This window comes from Chroicocephalus ridibundus, chromosome 4, assembly GCF_963924245.1.
Source record: "Chroicocephalus ridibundus chromosome 4, bChrRid1.1, whole genome shotgun sequence".
NCBI lineage: Eukaryota > Metazoa > Chordata > Aves > Charadriiformes > Laridae > Chroicocephalus > Chroicocephalus ridibundus.
The window spans coordinates 12,602,437-12,623,165 of NC_086287.1; the positions used below are offsets into that span (position 1 = coordinate 12,602,437).

Here is a 20,729-nt window from a genome sequence, read left to right on the forward strand (position 1 = left end):
TACTACTCCTTTTCTCCTCTTTAAATTAAACAAAAAAAAAAAAAGCCAAAAAAACCTTCTAGAATTAAACCTTGAAGCATCAGGATGTGGGTGACCTAGAGGATGTTCTACGATTTCTGTTCCTAAATGGCCTGTTATTGGTTATGGATGTTAGGGTTTTTTTGTAAAAAGGTCAGTGAGCATCAGCCTTTGCCACACGCACCCAGATCCCACATCCTCTGGGCAGACCCGACCCGGGGCTCTCTTCCCCCACCCTGGCTGTCGCTGCAGGGTTGGGGAGTGTGATGGCCTGTGATGATCCCACCAAGGCAGGCACTTGGACTCCATTCAGTATCATTTAAATTGCTATTTATCGGAGCTAACAGGAAAGAGAGAGTGTATGTCCGTCCCTTCAGATGCTGGGAACCTTGCGCTGTGCAGCACTGAGTGGGGATCTGCTGAGGCTGCAGCAAGGCCCGTCTGCGGAAAAGTTACCCCACTTTGGTCATTCAAGCTATTACAGGAGTTTCCTTAGAACAGCCCTGTACGCCGTTCCCACTGCAGAACTGAGCGGATGTCCGGGCGGCGCATGCTCCGCTCCGCTCCACTCCCCGTCTGAACGCTCTTCCAGCCCGGATCGCTACCGGCGGGGGCGGGGGCCGGGCCGCCTATGGCCTCGGGCGAGGAGCGAGGCCGGCAGCGGTCCCACGGGTGCCGCCCGCCCGGCCCCGGCCCGCCCGCGCCCTGCTGCTGCAGCCGGAGCGGAGCAGGCCCGGAGCGGGCCCGGCGTCCGCCGTCTCCTGGCAACGGCGCGAACCGCGCGCTGGCGTCACCGAGCCGCGCCGGGAGCCGCCGCTCTGCGCCTGCGCCGCGGGCCGACTGCCGGGGCGCGGCCTGGCTCCGGTCCCCGTCGGGCGGCGGCGGCGAGCAGGATGCCGGGGCGCTGGGGTGAGGTCGCTGGCGGGGCCCTTCCGTCCGCGGCCCCTCGGGGGCTGCTGCGCCGCCCGTGGTCATGGCAACCTGGGGGAATGCGCAAGGCCTGGGCCCGGGCGCCCTGAGGAAAGCCCGGCCGCCCCCTCCGCGAGTCGCGTCCGTCGGGGCGGGAAGGGTCGAGCGGCGGTTATCCGCGGGCACGGGGAACGGAGGGGGGAGCCTGCCGCGCCCCGCCCCCCCGCCGCGCCGGGCCGTGCGGGCGTGACGCAGGCGGGTCGTGCGCGCGGCCTGTCTCGAGCGGGGCCGTTGAGGACGGTTCAACGGTCGAGTGGAGGCAGCCGTTGTGTCCCGGCCCTCGGGGGCGGGCGGCAGCGCCCTGCCCCTCCTCGGCTTGTTGCGGAGAGGCTGGGAAGGGTCGTGGTACAGCCGAGCTGTCTCCGTCTTTCCGAGCGTGGAGGATATACGAAAGGAAACACCTCGGCAGACCTCGCTGCAGGGTTGTTTATGTCCAAACTTTCCTGTGGTACAGTAGGCTTGCACGCCCTGAGGCACCTGCTCCCTCAGGAAGGCTGCGTTTCAGCTACAGGGAACGCACCGAAGCTGGAAGATGAGGGATGAGCAGTGTTTGAGGGGTGAAAGGGTGTGCTGCGGAGAGCTTGTGCTTCAAGTGTGTCTTATGGGCGTGTGCTCACCACATGCAAGGTTTAGATAGCAGAAGAGGAGATGATTGGAGGCTAATTTGGAAGGAGAAAAGTGACGGTCTGAGAATAGAAATTGGTCAAAAGTCAAACATTAAATTGGAAGTTTATTCTCTTGTGTGAAACACCGGAATAGTTCATAGAATGCTCTGATGTGAACTCACTTTACATGTGCTGTGTTCTTCTTACGCTGCAGCAAGATCTTGACAGCTGTAGACCAGGTTCCTGAGCAGTTTCATGCCCAGTGCAGCTATACATACGTGCAGGATAAAGTTCTGTTTTTCTGTGATATCTCTCATAAGGTGTTTGTAATGCGCCTAGATTCAGATTATTACATATTTAAGTTAAGGCTGATATTCTGCGATTAGCTTGCCATTACAGATCTCTATCTGTAGAAGTCTTAAAAGAGTGTGAGACTACTGGTTTGCATTACAAGCAACAAACACTGTACAGAAAGACTTAATCTGCATGCCTCTGCTATTTCAAGACAAAGAGTGAAGAGAAATTTGGGGGGAATGTCAAATGGGAGGGATCAAGAGCAGGAAATAGATAAAGACTCAAATGCAGACTTTTGAGGAAAAGATAAAGACTTATGCAGACTTTTGAGGAAAAAGATACGAGTGCAAAGGAAAGGTGAAATAGGTTGGAGGGGTTCTGTAATACATCCCAAAGTTGAGCGTTTTGTGCAGAAGGGAGATTTCTAAATTGGTTTCTACTGATGTGGATTCCTTGGATTAGTGTAAGAATGCTGTGGGAGTTCTTTTGATCTGCTAATGTCAGACTGATGTAGGAAGGCTAATTCCTAATGTAATGTCTGTGTATAGACATACATTGATATGCTTATTTGTAGACATTCTGACTTTCACATACACAAATATTTAGGAAAAACAAAGATTGTCATATATTACCTTTCTCATTTTATGATTTACTTCTCCATTCCATTGGATGTATTTATATGTGTGTTGGAGTTGCTGAAAAATCTGCCTGAAAAATGATCTCTATTTAATATAAGTATTGCTGAAAGCAAAATAATATGTTTGTCATAAGTTGTTAATGCCGCATTCCAGTCTCTTCTAAGTGTTCTGCTTTGTTTCTGGGTTGACTGTTCAAGTTGTGTTACCATAGAATAATCAGACTGGTTAGTGGGCAGCTAAACTTTTACAATAAAATAAAATGAGGGAGTAGCCATTCATAAAACACACAAATGTAACTCTCTAAAATATTTTTAGCAGAGACTCTACAAGTGAATGAGAACTTCTGTCTACGGAACTGAGGTGAAGACTTTACCATGGGTCAACAAATTTCAAACCACACGCAAACTGTAATTAACAAGTTGCCAGAAAAAGTAGCAAAGCATGCCTCTTTGGTTCAAGAAAGTGGTTTCCTAACGTATGAAGAGTTTCTGGGAAGAGTAGCTGAACTTAATGATGTGTAAGCCTTATTTTGTTTCCTTCTTTTTTTTCATGTTTTACAGAGACCTTGTATGCAATATATTCTCCTATGGTGGCTAAGCCAGAACTGGCCATCTGGTTTTGAAATGTTTCCTTCAGTTCTTAAAATTTCTATTATGGTTGTAATTACACTTCAAAACCAAAGCCATTTCTCCTCCTTAAATTCACTTTTCTCCAATACGTTTCTTCCAGCAAGCGTTGCTTCTCTCTTAGAAGTTCATAGGAGGTAGATGTTTAGCAGTGTATTTTTGTTAGTGTTACCTGTCTCCCTTACTCTTCCTGCCTCTACCAACCACCTAAAGATGCAAAGCTGCTTCCTCTCTGCCCATCACTTTTGGTAGGAGGTAGCAATATGAGCCCTATAAAGACAGTACAGCTGCACTAGGAAGGTAGTACCTGAGACAGAAGTGTTTGTGACCAGCTCTCCCACCCCTGTGGACGTGCAGTGCTGTTCCTCATTAGAGATGAGACATGCCTTACTGTCTGAAACTAGTGACCAAGATAATCCCAAACAAAAGGCTGCATAAGTAAGATTTTTCATAGCCTGCCTCTTGTTTGACTGATATATTGAAGGTAAAAAAGACATTAACAAAAAAACAGAGTTGTCATTTTTACTCAATATTTTTGGTATAAAATGATATGAAGTGAAAACTTACACGCTGAAAAGGGGCTTTGTAGTGTGTGGCTTTTGGTAGTGTTTGATGCTTAACTATAACGTGAATTTGTATTCAGTTTAGAAATTGTCTTGTATGGTGTCATACTTTTATGAATGACCTTCAAGAACAGATAGCTGTCTTCTGGGTAGACACATAAATAGATATTGAAGCACGCTACTTCATGTTTTGCCTGAAAATCTAAGTATATCAGTATAATTAGCTCCAAAATATCATTGTTATTCAAGGGGTTTTTTTATTTCTTTACAGTATTTACTTCAGCTTGAATCTAACATAACTTGTTCTGATTCTTATGGAATAGACTTTTATGTCAATGTTCCATTAAAAAAATATACAAAAAGCCAAAAATCTCAGGGTCACCTGGAGCTTTCACCTGACCGCTTCATTATTAATATATACTAACAAAAATACACCTCATCTGCATGTTTCGATACTTTCATGCTTTTTTTTTTTACATATGTGGTAAGGAAATAAACATTTTAGATTGGACTACAAGATTGTATGATTACTGTAATAAACAGTGAAAGTATATATAAATTAAAATGCCTATAAAGGACACTTGCTTGCTGAAGCTGGATCAAAAGACTTGCACATCATTTTCTGAAATTTACTGTGCAATTCGAAGTGAAAGGGACTGTATTTTATATTTAATGACATGCTGTCTTCATTACTGTTTAATTTCACGTCTCTGGGCAGTATTGATAAAATCTCTTTAAGTATAAAGAGCACATAGTTGAACATTAAATAATACTGCAGTGGCAGAGGCTGCTGATCTTTGCATGTCTAGCACATGATGTAAAACTGATGTTTCTTTATTACAGTACTGCAAAATTGGCTTCTGGACAAGACAAACATCTGTTGTTTGAAGTGCAGCCTGGTTCTGATTCTTCTGCTTTCTGGAAGGTGATCGTTCGGATAATATGTACTAAAGTAAGATTGTTGAAAATTTTAATTTGGTGGGGGTTTTGTGTACAGATATTTGAGGACTGTCACTTTTGCTGGTAAAATCAAACACCTGCTACATATATTTTGAGTATATATTTTGATACAGATGATGTATTCGTGGACACTATTTGACATAAATTAAGTCTAAATTCTAAGTTTCTGCAAAAAGCAGATAAACAAAAACATTTTCATAACTAAGTTTAAAGGAGTGATATCTTCCCGTGGAGTGCTTACAGCCCATTAGTTATGAATTCAGATAACTTGTGAGATCAACTGCAAAAGAGTTTGCTCTTTCTGATGAGGAGATTTTTCTCCTCTGTATCCTATCAAGTAACATCCTTAAATGGTCCTGAATCCACTGAGCAATCTGAACATGCAGTTTCAGTCAAGCCAGCTCTCAAACTTTGTTTGAAACTAACAGTAAGTTTAGGACAATTTTTTAGGCATTAGGTCGCTCACTACTCACAACTTAGTACATTTGAGTAGTGATGGTCATTGTCTTGCCCTAAAAATGTCATCTTAACTGTGGTATTCCTCACGATGAAACAGCTGTTTTTGCAGGTCTTAACTCTTATTGAAGCAGACTGCAATTTGCTTAACGTAGTGATGGACACTTGGGAAGGTGACTACTGCCATGAGAACTGCAGTGTATTAAAAGAATTTTGAGCAATGTCAAGTAAAAATCTGATATGTAATTGTACACAATTCTTATATCTTAAGATAAATAAAACAAGCGGCATCGTGGAAGCTTCCAGAATCTTGAACTTGTATCAGTTCATTCAACTTTATAAAGACATCACCAGTCAAGCAGCAGGAGTTCTTGCACAGAGTGGTACTTCTGAAGAAGCTGATGAGACTTTGATGTCTGTGTCATCTTGTCAGGCCAGCTTGTGGATGGGAAGGTATTTTGATATGCTCTAGCTTCTGATCACATAATATTTTGGAAGTTTTGTGTAAAACCTGAACTACGAACACCTGATGATCAAAACTGCATGCTCTTGGCAGATGCAGACTTTGTATCATCACAAAATGGATAGCACACTGTCTCTTGTACCACGAGAGCTGTGGTGTACTTGGGTGAAATTCTGTTGTGCTACCATACCTTAGTTTAAGAACAATTGTTTTAATGATCAGTTATAATATAAACACGGTATATTTGAATCTCCTGAATAAGGAAACAGGAGGAAATTGAATCAGCTGCAGCTACAAATCCAGGAGGTTTGACAGTGTTTGTTTAAACAGATTTTGTTATTGTTCCACTTAAACTTTCTCTTCCTCTTTAAATTTTGGCATGCGAAGGTTCCCATCTGTTGCCACTAGAAACTCATCAATTATAGTAATAATTTAACTTGTAAGACTGGAAAAATGTGAACTGTCTCACACATGTTGACATCCTGCTTTGTTAGCTATAGGAAAAGCGAAAGACTGAGGTCAACACCTGCAATAACTTCAGTTCAAACTGAACGTAACAGCAAGAAGCTTGTCACTCTTTCCCTACCCGGAAATGATGTTGCTACCACTAATTCTTTAATTTTAACTTTCTGAATTAGTTCAGAGTTTTAACTCGGTTTTAAGTGAGGTAGAGATAGGTTTTACAAGAAAAAGTAGTAAGTAGTATAGTTCTCTCTATCAGCCAGGGAAGAGCTGGTAGCCAGGTTTTTTTAACAAAACAAGTTGCTGAGCTAGTTAACTGTCTTCAAAATGTAACAGTACAGCTGTTAGAATGAGAAAGAGGTCAGCTGTGTTGACATTCTACAGATAGAGCCCAGTCTTTCTTCTAGGTCAGTGGATTGCAGAATGTGTTCTTTTCATTCACTTTCCTATTTGTCTTGTTTGGGAATAAATAATCTTAAATTATTGACTGTTCTGCATTATTAAAATGCTAGAATTAGCACATTGCAGACGTGTTTGGGAAAGCATATTTTCCTGCTTTTTCTCAAAGATAGGGTTATGCTAGAACACACATATATCTGGAAATGGTCTCTTACTTCAAACAAAACAAAAAAACCCCAGATGCCTATGCAAAACAACTTCATATATTGCTAAAGTCAATGAGTAGACGTAAGGTTTCCTAGGTGAGTTTCTTTTTCAGTTTTCACACTTTGAGTTGCTTGAGGTAGTAGTAGTGACAAATAACAACAAAAAAAGAGTATACTTTTCTAATATGCTGGTGATATGCTGGAATTTAGTAAACTTGTATCTTATTCAAGTTTTTCAAGTCATTAAGGAAAATACAGGCTGAAGCACCTTCAAGTATTTTACACCAAGGAAATATTGTGTTTGTTTTTCCATGACATCCTCCCATTTGCCTAAATTCTTCTCACCTTTAGACGTTTTTCAGCTCTGCAAGAGCTAGCTGTTACTGTCCAAAAATAGCAAATATTATCTGTTTCATTCTTCTTATTATCTTAACTTCTTCCACTGGAATAATACCCCATTTCTCCAGAACATCCACTTCCTATTTGGAGCATTCCAAAATATCCATAAGTGTTTTACGTTTTCTGATAATGAAGAGACAAGCATTTCCTTAGTTTGTCACTCTTGTATTTTACCATTTCTTTAGAAACTTAGTCCTATGTCTAAATCTTAGGTTCCAGAAACTTTATAAATAGGGCATCCGTTTTAAGTATAATTGTTTGGATATACACCAGCAAATCTCAAAAATTCAAGTGTTATCAAAGGTTAGTACCCAGAGTTGCATGGGGAAGGGAAACGAAAGGGAGCAAGTCCAAAGAACATAGTGAGCTAATCAAAAGATAGGTTTTTTGGAAACTGTTGTCCTCGCTATATGCAAATCGCCATCTGTAATTCTACAAAAAAAACCCTCCTAGCACTCTAAAGTAATTTCTCAAAAAGCAAATTGAAAAGGAGAACCCCAAGGACCTACTGAAGAATAAAACAACAGCATGTTAATTGCTGCTCATTAGCTGGCTAATCTGTACAGTTAAAAAATTACTCTGTATTTGACAAGCTCCCAAGATACCTAAGCGAAAGCGCTCTGGTCACTAGTCATTGAGGGGGACTCTCTCTCTCCTGAAATGCCACTCTTTCTACAATGCTACCTCTGTGCCCCAAGTCACAGAAGGGATTCCCAAATCAGGACTTTTCAAAAAGGTAAAATTTTCAGAACTTACTTGGCTGTCTTGGAAGTGAGCCATGACTATAAAATCAGGGAACTTTACATGTCTAGTTAGAGCAGTGAAAACTGAGGAGTCTCTGTACCTTTTCACACTTGAGAAGTCAAGTGTGCAATATATATACATATGTTACACTGTTAGGAACTTTTGGTACAGATATCTATTATCTGGGGGAAAAAATGAAGACAGATAAAATGAAAATGTCTGTCCTGGGGAGTGACCTAGTTTTTTAACTTTTTTTTTTTTTTTCCCCTCCAACAAGAACACCTAGAAGCTTAACTGGAAGACCTGTGGTAACAGTCAATTTGAGAAAGAGTCCTAAGTTGAAGGAGCAATCATGGGGAGTGTATTGCAAGCTAAAACCAGCCTTTTCAATCTAATGAGCAGTTTAGCTCTTGGCATTTTGGTGGCATGTGGAATTAGTGAACATGCATTCTCGTAGTGATCCTCTTGAAATGCATGTTTTTATGTAGGATATAAGCCAGTACACAGAAATGTGACAAAGTTCATTGTGAAATAGTTCAGCCTGACACTCTGAAAACAAGGCAGATTCTTCTCCTGCCTTTAAATTAAACAGTGTTTCTGTTCTTTTGGCCAGTCACGGGATATGTAACGGTTACAACTTCTTACGCTTCCATGTTGATATGAAAAAGGGTTTGCATAAGCCCTTGCAACACCAAAAGCACCACGACACAAAAAAATAAATGCATATTCTAACTTAGTTTAGTTCATTTACTGCTGTTTGTTGGTGGCTTGAGGCTATGTCTGCTGACATAGGCTGGGATGATGTAACTAGTCCATTCATAAAATTACATATTCCTTGCAGATAAGCACAGGTGTTCCTTTCTGCCCATCAGTAATTATTATGAAAAATGTAGTAACTAGTGTGGTTGCTAGGGCATAAATATAAAACCTGTTAGTTATCTGGGAGAAAATACTGTCTTCTCTTCTGCAGGGTTAAACAGTTGACAGATGAAGAGGAATGTTGTATCTGCATGGATGGGCGTGCTGATTTAATCCTGCCATGTGCTCACAGTTTCTGCCAGAAATGCATTGATAAATGGTAATACGTATAAAAGGATATTCATTATTTTATAGTATGTACTAGTAATCTGACATGTTTCAGTTTGGTCTGACAGATTCCTTAGTTCCTATACAACTTAATGTCTGAGGATGGATAATATATATATGATACATAATAAGCTTGAGTAAAATCAGACTGCAGCAGAAGGAAAGAAAGATTTCAGAATTTGGAAACATCTTATGAAGAATTTCATCTTGGAAAAAGAGATGTGAAAGTGCTTTTTAGCATTTGTTTTGTAATTTCTTATCTCTGTTCTTGTAAAATTAAATTATTCTTGCTCAGAAACTAGAGAAAACAAAGGTATATGTTGATGCTGGCATGTTATGCTTCACAAAATCTCGCCAAAGCTTTTTAAGGAAAAAAATCAATAGTTTTTAAGACCATGCAAATATGAAGACAAGTTGGACTGTCTTATCACTTATTTGGGAAATAACTGTCAGAGCGATTTTTTTTCCATATATTATGCTTTCACTTGAAATAAATAGCATACAATTTCCTAATTTAAATATATCTGACTTTTCCAGGAAAAGATTTCTTCTCAATAGCAACACCTTCAAATTTATGTATAATATGTGTCTTACAATGTTGCTTTGTTCTTCTTACAAAGAATTGCTTTGTGGAGGAGAGTAGCTCTTCTCTGACCATGCAGAAAACCTACAAGGATTGGGCAGCTGTTCTGGCAGTCTAGCATTAGGTTATACAGATATTCTCAGTTAAAGGCTTTTTTTGACTAGTTAATGCAAATGATTTTGCATTTAAGTCACATAATTTGTGCATAAGAATTTGGTTTGTGGCTTTTTTAAAGGCTTATCGAGGAAGTTACTCTTAACACTACATTCCCACAAGGAAAACCTAGTAAAAATCACTGGATCTCAGAGTGTGTGTATATATATATATATATACACACACACACACACTTATCTCTCCTTTCTGGGAAAATATCTTAACATCTGTCAGCAATACAGTGCTTAGTTTAGTGACTGTGGTGGAGAGCAGATTATATTCTACTTTGGCTAATGAATCAGCTGAACTCTTAACTAAGTTCCAGTTATACCACTCTTTTTCAGTATTCAATTTTAAGGTTCATCTATTCTTAACCTAGACATAAAACAGGCTCCCAGCTCAGAAGCGTGATTGTTTGGGACCCTGAGTTAGTCGGTGGAGGGGGATGGGACCGCGAGGGACCAATTCTAAATGGGCTAAATTCTAAATTATTTAATGGGCTGAATGACCCAGGAAAAGGGGTTCTTTTTCTCTGCATACAGGAAGCTTATGGGGACTGGTTTCTGAAGTATCACAGCTGAATATCTAAAGTAAAGATAGGAAGAATTAATTTAGACATGGATTTCCATTTCAACTTTCTGTACATCTAGGTGCATTCTGTTTAACCTGAGCAAACCTGATTATAAGGAACATGATGCCTAATTTATCACTTAAAGAATGGAGCTACTTTCAGAATTGTTGGCCAATCTTCTTCGCAAAGAAAAAGTTTTTAAACAAACAAAAAAATGTACTGTTGGTCTAATCTGGTTAACCCGATCATTCTTGAAGTTCTTACTGGGTTGTTTGTTGGGTTTTTTCTTTTGTTGTTTGGGGGCTCTTTTGGCTTTTTTTGGCCAGGAAGAGACTGTCGATGAAAAATACTCATTTCTCTGGCTTCCTAACAGGAGTGATCGTCACAGAAGCTGCCCTGTCTGCCGTCGGCAAGTGACTGGGGCAAGTGATTCCTGGGTGGTCTCAGATGCACCTACAGAAGATGATGTTGCTACTTACATACTTAACATGGTAGATGAGGTGGGCCAACCTCACAGACCCTGACACTGGCCAACAAGCTGATAATAGCAGCAGCACTTGAAGCTTTCGTTTTCCCAGACGTCTGTTTTTACCTCTCGTTGTCGTTCATCCACAGTCTTGTCTTTTACTTCTCTTCTTGGCTGCTGTGAATCTACGCTGCTCTTATAAAACACGGGGTATATGAGACATCTGTGTGTGTGCAGTTTTAATTATTAATCTGTACTTTCAGTAAACTCTTTGATCATTAACAAAGTTCATTTTAACAACAACTTCTGCTATTAATTAGCAGTTTGACTACTCAGTGAAGCAATTTATAACAGCACAACTACGACTGCTAACTGCTGTTTGAAGATCACAGTGCACTGCTACAGAAGATGAACCGTGTCAGATGGCTCAACCTCACAGTTCTTGTCTTTAAAAGCAGTCCCTTTTAGTTTCGTGACAGATGTGGATAAAGATGAGTTAGCAATAGTGATAATTAATTTGAAATTTTACTGCTGAAACTTGAAGATGTCCTACTGCCAGTTCTTCAGTAGCCAATTGTTGCTGCTTTTAGTGTTTACAGATACTGATTTCAATCTGATCTGTTAGGAGTTTTAGTATTAATTATTTTAAATCTGTTTTGGAGAGTATAGGCAGCTCTGTAAATGTATTGTCACTTCCCTTTATTCTTCTAACAAGATTATATCTTAGAATATTTTTTTAAATATGATATTTAGCATAGTCTTATTAGCTTGGAAACATTATACGGTTTCATACACAACCTTAAAAAAGTAAATCAGTTTCTTTGTAGTTTTTTGATCAAGAACAGCCAAAATAATTGTTAAACATTAGGCATATCTGAAGAGAATGACTTTTATTTGAATTAGTAGTTAAGGTGTAGTTTAGTTTGATGCTGTGGTTTTGTCTGCTTCCCTTGAGGTTTTTGAAGTGATGAAATGAGAGGTATAAGGTATACTAAGAGTTATATAAGGTAATAATCTAAGTAAGGGTGCTGTGCTTTATATCTGCAAGTGCAATATGCTTTTATGTAGCAGAGAGAAACTTGTACTTTAATAATGTTGCTTGGAGTGAGATGTGCATGTGGCAACTTGGGAAAAGGGATATCACAACTGGAGTGCAACAGTGTATTTTTGCGTCTAGCAGAGTAAGATCTTCAAAGAACTGAGTTTAGACAGTCTGAAATAAATTGTTAGTATTCAGGAAACTTATCTTAAGCCTCTTTTGCATAAATAGTGTTATGTAAATCAACTATTGTAGAGAATTAATTAATGGGGTTTTTTTACTATATATTAACAAATACTACTCTCTCAACTTGAGGCTATTGAGTGAGAAGTACTTAAGTGTAGCATTCAAGGGAATATCAGCATAAATCTTGCTTCCTGTAAGACTGCATTTTTGATTACCATACTTGTTAAAATTTGATGATGTGATAAGGCTAAGGCCTTTTATCACAGGTTCTGAACTAAAAGATGTGGGCACAGGTAGATGTGCACATTTGGGTTATTTATTCTACAAAATAATTTAATTATGTTGGGGACCAGATCTTGGGAATTTCTGTGTGATACTTCTATTTGTTAAGGAATGTGCATAGCATATGGCACCCATTTGAGCTTGACTTATGGCACAGTTGTCAAATTTATCATAGACATTAAGACAGATAAACAATGTACTCTCCTGGTGTGTGTCATCTAAAAGCCAGTATGGCTTAGTGTGTAAATCTGTATTTAACTATTGAAAAATCCATTTATGAATGTATATAGCTTGGAACTAATTTTTTCCCTTTGTTAATCCTTTGATATCAAGGAGATATTCTTCAGGAAATATATGGACTGTTTGGTTGCATAAAGGCAGTTCTTATTTGGGCTGAAAATTGTTAATGGTCAGGGATTTTTCACTAAAATATTTGCAAATATTCCTAATCGCATACCAGTTTGGTTTCTGTTTGCTTTTTGAGCTTGCATTAGTCCATGTTCACAATTTTAAAATAACCTTTGAATTTTTTAAACTTTTTGTATCACTGGAACAGAAAGAGCATCTAAATTAAAGCTTCAAGCTAACTTTATTTTTCAAGTGTTTAAAGAATTATACTCCTGAAGTGAGATTTTATAAGTTGACTTTCTGCTGAGCACTTACATGAACTTCTTAAAATGTAATTTTGTAATGATGCAAACAGGTTGTTAATTGCAGCATAATGACACTTGCAATACAATATAAACTAATGCAGAAATTATTTAAATAGTGAAAAAGTAAACTTTGTATTCTGTACAGCTTTTTTTTAATTAAGTTGCTGTAATTCACACTGCTGTGATGTAGGTACTGTAATGTGTGCCTTGTAAAATATATGTACTGTATGTTATATGGGATAATAGGTACATTAACACTAAAAAGAAAGTAATTTGGTACTGATTGGTATTACCTAGTCTGAAGTGCTACATTTAGCAAACAATTTTGGAAAAGGAATCGCACTGGCAGGGACATGGCGATGGGCTCCAGAAGCTAGACCTTGAAAATGTGAATTACTATGAATAGCTGTTGCGGGAGGGCATTAGAACAAACTAAACTTTCTTGCGTTAAGTGAAGATTTCTTACAGGTTTAATGTGAAAGTGTAATTTAAACTTTATAGATTGTGTTAATAGCTAAGGACATTCCAGTATATTAAACTTTGTGTTTGAATTGTGCAATAAAGTTACTTTGGAAGAAATATCAAAGTTCTTTTAAGCTTAAGGAATCTCTTGGCTTTAATACCACAGAAGTCTGGAAGATGAATTTTAATCTAAATACAATTCCATTGTACAGGTGCTGTGGTTCAAAGCATGCCAGGTCTCTTAAACTCTGAAGTGTGGTATTAGCAAGGCAGCTTAAATGCAGCTCTGCAAAAAAGACTCTGATTCTTCTATTTTTGGTTGTCAAAACAAATAAATTGGAATATTTTGCAGTGATGGGAAAAAGCAAACAAACAACTCTACTTAAAAGGACAGTATTGAGGAGCGGGTTCCTTTGAGGAAAGGACTTTTTAATATTTTTTTTTTCAGAAGTGTGATTTACTTTTTACCCAAGTTATTCCATCATGTTTCTGATAGTATTTTAAAGCTTAAGAATGCTAAGGATTGGAGTATTCTTCTCAGATTTCTCTTGTTTTTTAATAAGAATTGAAGTATATAATTAATGTCACTGTTTCCTCTGTCTAGTTACTTGGTTTATCTGTTTGGATCTTTTGAAGCCAAGTGAGAAACGGGAAAGGAATTAATTAACAGATCAGGAAGTTAAAATTGGAAAACTTGCCAGTTGACTGACACGCCAGGAGGTAGGCATACATGAGGAATTAGCAGATGTTTATATTTACTAAGTTTCAAGTTTAGACATTGTATTAATGTACTGTGCATGTTTCTTTTTTTAGTGGGAAATGGCATATTTAACTTACATATCTTTCCTTTGAAGAGAATTCTGTGTAGAATTATAAAGGTTGTCTAATCCATACTCATTCCAGTTCTGGAAACACAAGGCAACCAGTGAGATCTCTGTGCTATAGGTTTGAACTGAACTGTTAAATGCCCGCCCTGTGTAGCTAGATGTGCCAAAGGCATCATTTTTAGAAGGAACAGCTTAGCTGTGGGCCTTTGTGTCCTGCTGGATCCTGGAAGAGTAGCCTCCTCAGGGAGCCTAAAGATGCTTGATATTAGTGGGAGCTGTATGTTAACCTGTCTGGCCTTAATTCTCGACACCGTATATAGGTAATTCTTTAATTTTGTATCCACTAAATACATATGCTCTGCAATGGAAGTAATTCTATTGTGACTAATAGCAGAGTAATTAATTATTTTCTTTGGTTTTCTGATGTTAAATCATTCTTGAAGATAACTTATCATAAGGTTTTATCCTCACCCATTTTAAGTGGGTAAATGGAATTCTGCTTTCTTATAAGTGTGTCTTAAAAATTAGTAATTTCAAAACTGAATTTTTTAATTGTCACTTCAGATTTTTGGTTCTAAGGCCTAGAATTTATGGTAGGGCAGCATGCTCTAAAGACTGAACATTCTTTTCCTGTTGCTACATGTAGCTGAAATTAACCCGAATGGGACAGTGTTCTTTTCCGCTAACTGCCGTGTAGGATCAGCAGATAACGGGTTTTGCTGTGAACCAGCCACGTTCCAGTGAATGCTACGTTTGTGAGGGATCTGACAACACATTCTGCTTTTGTATCTGACTTGTCAAGATGTTAATTAGCAGATGATTGCTTACCTATTGCTTACCTCACTAACCTAACTATCAAGGTTAAAATATTAAACACTGGGCATGGGTTTTATAGGCCTAAAATTTAAAAAAAAAAAAAATCAGTTTTGTTAACTTGGATGGAACTTTGCGCATTGTAAGTCTGGTGGAATGAAGAATGCTATCCAGCAGGTAATTAAATGAACACTCTTCTCTGAGTTCTCAAAGTGCTATTTAAAAATACAAGGTTTTTTTATGAATTAAGCTTAAGTTAGAAACCTGCCCTTCTGAAATTTGACTGTATGTAGCACAAGGTAGGGTTTTGATACAACAGTCTATGCTGCTATGCTAATGTGGTTCCAGCCCACTTTAATAGACCTTCCAAAAAATATTTTTTGAGATGGTACCCGTTAGTCACAGTTAATGAATTAGCAGTGCTGGTGTCTCACTGTCACATACATTATTCTCTGTGCTGCTTAACATTGGTCTGTAGTGCTTTGAGAGGTATGGGTGAGAAATACATGTTCTTCAGGTACAGATTAATCCGTACTCTTGTGCTCCATGAGTGCTGCTCCTGTACAGAAATAAAGGGTTTGTGTACAGAGACAGACATTTTAATCTTCATCTAAAAGTCTTCATTACATTTCCTACTGAAGAAAGTAATTTGTGTTAAACTTCTTTTTTCCTCAAAACTCATGCTGACTGTAGCAGAATGTCTATGTTGATCGTAACTATTTCAATTTGTCACTTGTTGCTGCCTTAGTTGTGTTCTTGTCAGATAAAGCTGTTCTGTGTCCTGCTTAAATTGTTTCATCTGTAAGTGTCAGAACTGCTTTCCTGCTCCCTCCACACTCCCACCTGCTCAGGTGTTTTGACTCTCAGTTTAATATCAAGCTGTGGCTCCAGGATGAGGAAGAGGGGCTGCATGCCCTACCCTGATGCCCAGTGTGGATGAGCAGGGAGCCAGGGCACCAGGAGAGAGCGGGGGCAGCCCTGCAGTACAATTTCACTTGAGGACGTAATGGCAGGTCCTCTGTTGGCACAAATCGGAACAGTTGGTTTTCATTAACACTGAATTCCTTGAAGTCGGCTAAGCTTTTAGCTCCTTCTCTTGCTTATTATCTTCTCTATCTCCACTGGGGTTTTTCCTCAGTTTTCAGGCTGTGGTAGTCCTTAATTTTGGTTTAGGCTTCTGTACTGCTAACAGTTTAATTGCATAGGTTTTCAGTTCTACTTAAATGTGGAGATTCTGAACAGTTAACAATTTTAATAAGAGGTATACACACAAAAAAACCCTAACCATATTCTTTTATAATTTATTTATTAGTGTAATGTTTAGTGCTTCCACCAGAGGCAAAAGATAAACATTATTTAATCCAGGCACAGAAAGAAAAAGCAGTTTTTACAGACATCTCTCCCTCCAACCCACCTTTTTCAGACTTAGATTTTAACTAGGCAAATAGAACAGAAAGGTTTAGCCACAAGTAAAGAACAATGATATAAGAAGATAAGGTGTCTCTGGGGCGAGAAAAAAATTGTATTGCCTTAAGTTTGCTAAAATAACAGAACAGCATGCAAGAGCATCACTAGAAATTGTTCAGAGAGGTACGTTGTAGACATAAAATAACCATAATTAACCATTTTAGGTGAAATAAAATGCTCTAACAGATTTAAGAAAGTCCTGAATAATGCTTGGACCTTAACACCAATGAAATGATGAGAAAATAGGATATTCTCCCATTCTGAAGCAACAGCTGCCCCAATCACCACCTACAGTGATGTTCTAGTCCTTTTCCGCTTGAGTAAAACACAAGCTGAGGTTTGATCTCAACACAGGGAGGGTGGGGGGGAGGGAATCGGCAACTGCCTTGTCTTGCATTTGATTGTTGTGCACAACAGTAACGCGGGTGTCAGCAGCACGTCAACGCTGGCTCTGCCCTTCATTACATACATGGCCCGAGACCGCAAGGTTCTTTTGAACAGCCATCATACATTAGAACCAAAGTGCAACTTTAAAAAAGAAAAGAAGCTGAAGTTGAACTGAACTTGAGAATAACTTTTGCCTAATTAAAAGATGACCAAAAGAGATGTCATGGTGGAAGCCTGAGAGGATGTTGGTTTGTCTCCCTAAATTATAGTGCTATTAGCCCAATTTATCCTGAAAAGCAGCACAGAAGGAAGCACAGAGAGCAGAACTTGTGGTCATGGCCACTTGTATGTTGTTATTATTGTTGTCAAAATCCTGATTACTGTCCATTAACTGACTACTCAAATCCAGTTTTGTTTTTGTTTTTTTCTTTAATACAGCTTACAGACTTATTAGAACCTGATGTGTTTGAGGTAAAGAAAGCTTAAAAGGTATGAAACATACATGAATTTGGTATAACGTAAAGAAAACAAAATAAATCTAAGTGACAGCAAAAGCAGCACTAATAGCACTGTTCAGGTGAAACAACCCAAGTAAAGCAACGTTTATCAGAAAACAACACTTACAATTTAAATTCTTCAAACCAAGCATGTTCTTTATTTAGCCTGGATGCAGATGCTTTTCTCAGGTAAACAATGTTATGCTGATAACCATTTATTAGTAAGCTGTACTAATGAAAACAAGACGTCTGCATTTTATGCAGCTAAAATGCTTGAACCAGTTTTCAGACTTCATCCTAAGAAAATTACAGTCGCCAGTTCTGACAATGCATTACATGAGCTGCTAAAGTTTCTAACAGTGAGGCCAACAGGCATTGTTGACTAAGAACTTTGGACAATTTTATTATACAGTTGATCAGCGTAGCACAGTTTCACACACTTTTTAGCTGCACAAGGAATACAAAATCTGGCACTAGTTGAACACTGCAGACATTAGGCTAGGTCACTGAAGAGCTCAAGTCAGGTCTCCCACCCGGCCTGCAGCCATATTCTGGATGAAGAACGTGTGCAACGACTGCAGCTCCCTGTGTGTGACACTGGCTGCCCGTAATGGAACCTGGATGGGCAGAACTCCTGTGCCTCGGTCTCCCTCGCAGTGGCCTTATTTCCAGGCTGCTTTAGGTTTAATCTCACTTATGGGGCTCTTACAGGGCTGCAGAGCTGTCGGAGGTGACAGGGAATTCCTCCTTCCATTACTTTGGTGCTATTTCCCTGCAGTCACCATTCAGGACAACAGGTACATTAAAAAAGTGTCCTTGTAGGTATTGCTTTGAACTGCCACAGCCTGAGGCGAGAGCATGTGTCTTCAACGCATTTATACATTTATGCTATTAATGATTTGTTTGGTACTGGTGATGTCACCACTGCTACCTCTGGCTGCATTTACAAGGGAAAGTGAGACCTGATCAGCTGTTGAAGGGAAGGATGCAGGTGTCCAAGCCCCAGAAGAAGGGTCTGGCCTAAGAAGTACAAGTGGCACGAGACATCTGATGTAGTAGAACATGCAGGGTTCTAGGGCTAGTGAGGCTTGATCGGCCAGTATTCATTATTTGCTTTTTATGCATTAATTCTGAATTACTGTTCTGAGATACCTCTCTATGTATTATATTAGATACGCAGGTCTTTAACCACAGGCTCCAGCCCCACCTTAGGGACTACGGGCCTTCAAATTAACACGTCATGTTGGACTTACAGGCATCAAACATCCTCTGCTGCCCCTTGCCTCAGGTCTCTTTTGGTGTGAAACATGCAGCATGTACAATACATAGATGCTATCATATTATTACCTTTAATCCTTTCTGAATGTGTCTTAAGAAGGATGATCAAGCAGAAAAAAAGATGGAAAGTGATACGTATTCCAGTAGCTGCATTTTACTATCTGCTCTGTCATAAATAAAAAGTTTAACATAACATGATTTGAAATGACATATCTCAAGTGGGCTTGCTTCTGTATAAATAGTTTGATTTCTCATTCAACTCTAATTGACTAAAATACAAACTAACACAAATGTGTAAAAATATGTCAGAAGTAGGACCAGAACCCAGGTCTGGAGTTTCTACCACTGATTCATAAGAACACTTCCTTTGTTCAAGTAAAAAATTTCTCTTTACATGCAACCAAAATTATCTGCATAAATTTCCAAGTAATTTGAACCAGCATATCCACATATTCCCATTACAAAGCAATAAAAAAAGTGTTCTCAACTTTCAAGGCAAAGTTTTCATGATATAATTAGACTCATTATTACAATGTACAATAGTGATGATTTTGACACCATGTTTTCTACTTACGAGATTAAAAAGCATTAATCTGCTGTTTTTCACAGACATCCTACGTGACAACAGGAAGTAATTAATTAGTCATTAAGCAAGACTACAGGATTTTGGTTTTTCTTATTTTCCAGTATAACTGCTGAAACATTAAGATAAAAACTGTGTCAGAACACCTTCCAGAATGAAAGGGTAGCTGCAAAATTATGCACCCCATACAAACTGCTGATGAATAAAGGGTTAAACTTACGAGTGCTAAATGCCATGGTTGCTACTGAACTATCAGGACAAAACCAGGTGTATGTAGACTGTCAGCATCTGCAGAATCCTAGCGTGCGAATCACAGATGCGCTATCAATATTCTCTGTTGTTTTCCAAACTACAATATAGTGCACAGTGAAGGCAGCATGAAACAAAATATTACATGATTCTGAGTTTGCATTTAATATTTACAGCAATCTTCCAAAGCCTAATGGTTGTAGAAACTGAAATTTTTGCAATGAGAATAATGCCATAAAAGATAACAGCAAACGCTGTTTACCTTCCATAGATACTCTATTTTTCTCTGTACTGTTCAGTTATGTCTTGGTAGCATCAAAGACAGATGATTCAATGTTAATCAGCATCTTATCCTGCTAAACGTTCTGGATTCTTTGAGTGTGTACTACTTCGACAGAGTAGAAATCTCTTCTGTTCTCATAGCATCAGACAGGAAACTAAGTTCATTGCACAGTGTCTCGTACCTGAAGGCCATCCGGATCTGTGCAACATTTGTCTTTCGAATGTCATTTCCCTCAGGCCCTTCTTTACAGTAATTCACCCCTAAGAATTTCTGTTTTTCCTGTGAACAGGATTAAACGTAGAAAGGAAGAAGTCAGCTCAACTGCTTTGATTTATTGTATAACTGAGTATTTGTTAGTTGAATGACTCCAGTGCAAGCAAAAAGAGCAGCTTCAACCAGCTGGCCGCTGAACTTTACCTCAGAGTCTTAACCAGTTTCGGCGATTTTAAGGCCAAAGTTTATATATATAATTACTCGGCAGCGCATTCAGTCTGGCTTGCTAAAACCCTTTGTGCTAGTGCTCGGTCTTCACTACTACATCCTTCATGTGAGAGGTCAAAAAGAGGCTTAGGTTTCTTTTGCTAGTTAAATGTTGCAAAAGAGGAAAACTAGTAGTTCTCTCTAGAGAATATTGGAAGAAGCAACAGAATATACTTGTAAAGCCCCTTCATGTACCAGCTCCTTGAGAGGAATGTTTTGTTTGAAAGTGACATAGAAGAGAGGATGCTCTAAAGTAAGTCCTAGAGAAAGCCATGGATGTACAGAATTTAAAAGCCAAAAAGTAATTTAATCAGATCTGACTGCCTGTGTAAACCAGAATCTTTTCTGTAGTACTCCTTTCCAAGCAAAAACACGTCTCGCTTATGACAGGCAGTTTGTTTTTACTCAATGCAAGACATGATGTATAAAATTCCTAGCAAAGGGATACCACCCAAATAATTAAAGGTTTGGGACTGAAGGCAGAACTGAGTATAAACAGGCGCCTGGTCTCTCTGCCTGTTTTGGGAATTCCAAAGCAAAGCTAATGAGGAAAAAGGTAGCATTATTTTTTTTTAATATACG

General features: G+C 38.9%; 2 protein-coding genes across 7 annotated transcripts in view; one reads left to right on the forward strand and one right to left on the reverse strand.

Annotated features, from left to right (window-relative positions):
* The first annotated feature begins 788 nt into the window (after window positions 1-788).
* Window positions 789-10,881, forward strand: RNF141 (ring finger protein 141). Of its 4 annotated transcripts, none has more exons than XM_063334804.1 (6): window positions 789-927; window positions 2,840-3,041; window positions 4,557-4,665; window positions 5,401-5,582; window positions 8,773-8,880; window positions 10,569-10,881. In XM_063334804.1, the coding sequence occupies exons 2-6, from the start codon at window positions 2,899-2,901 to the stop codon at window positions 10,717-10,719; spliced, it is 693 nt and encodes a 230-aa protein (XP_063190874.1). In that variant the 5' UTR covers window positions 789-927; window positions 2,840-2,898; the 3' UTR covers window positions 10,720-10,881. The 4 variants fall into 4 exon arrangements, with proteins under 4 accessions (XP_063190874.1, XP_063190875.1, XP_063190876.1 ...); XM_063334805.1 differs by having other exon boundaries at window positions 790-927; window positions 2,843-3,041; XM_063334806.1 differs by lacking the exon at window positions 789-927 and adding an exon at window positions 1,269-1,409.
* Window positions 10,882-15,264: 4,383 nt separating this feature from the next.
* Window positions 15,265-20,729, reverse strand: part of AMPD3 (adenosine monophosphate deaminase 3) — a 36,738-nt gene continuing 31,273 nt past the window's right edge. For all 3 annotated transcript variants that reach the window (XM_063334801.1, XM_063334800.1, XM_063334802.1), the window contains one exon: window positions 15,265-19,946. In XM_063334801.1, the coding sequence (XP_063190871.1) occupies window positions 19,770-19,946 (177 nt within the window). In that variant the 3' untranslated portion in view covers window positions 15,265-19,769. The remainder of the gene's footprint in view (window positions 19,947-20,729) is intronic.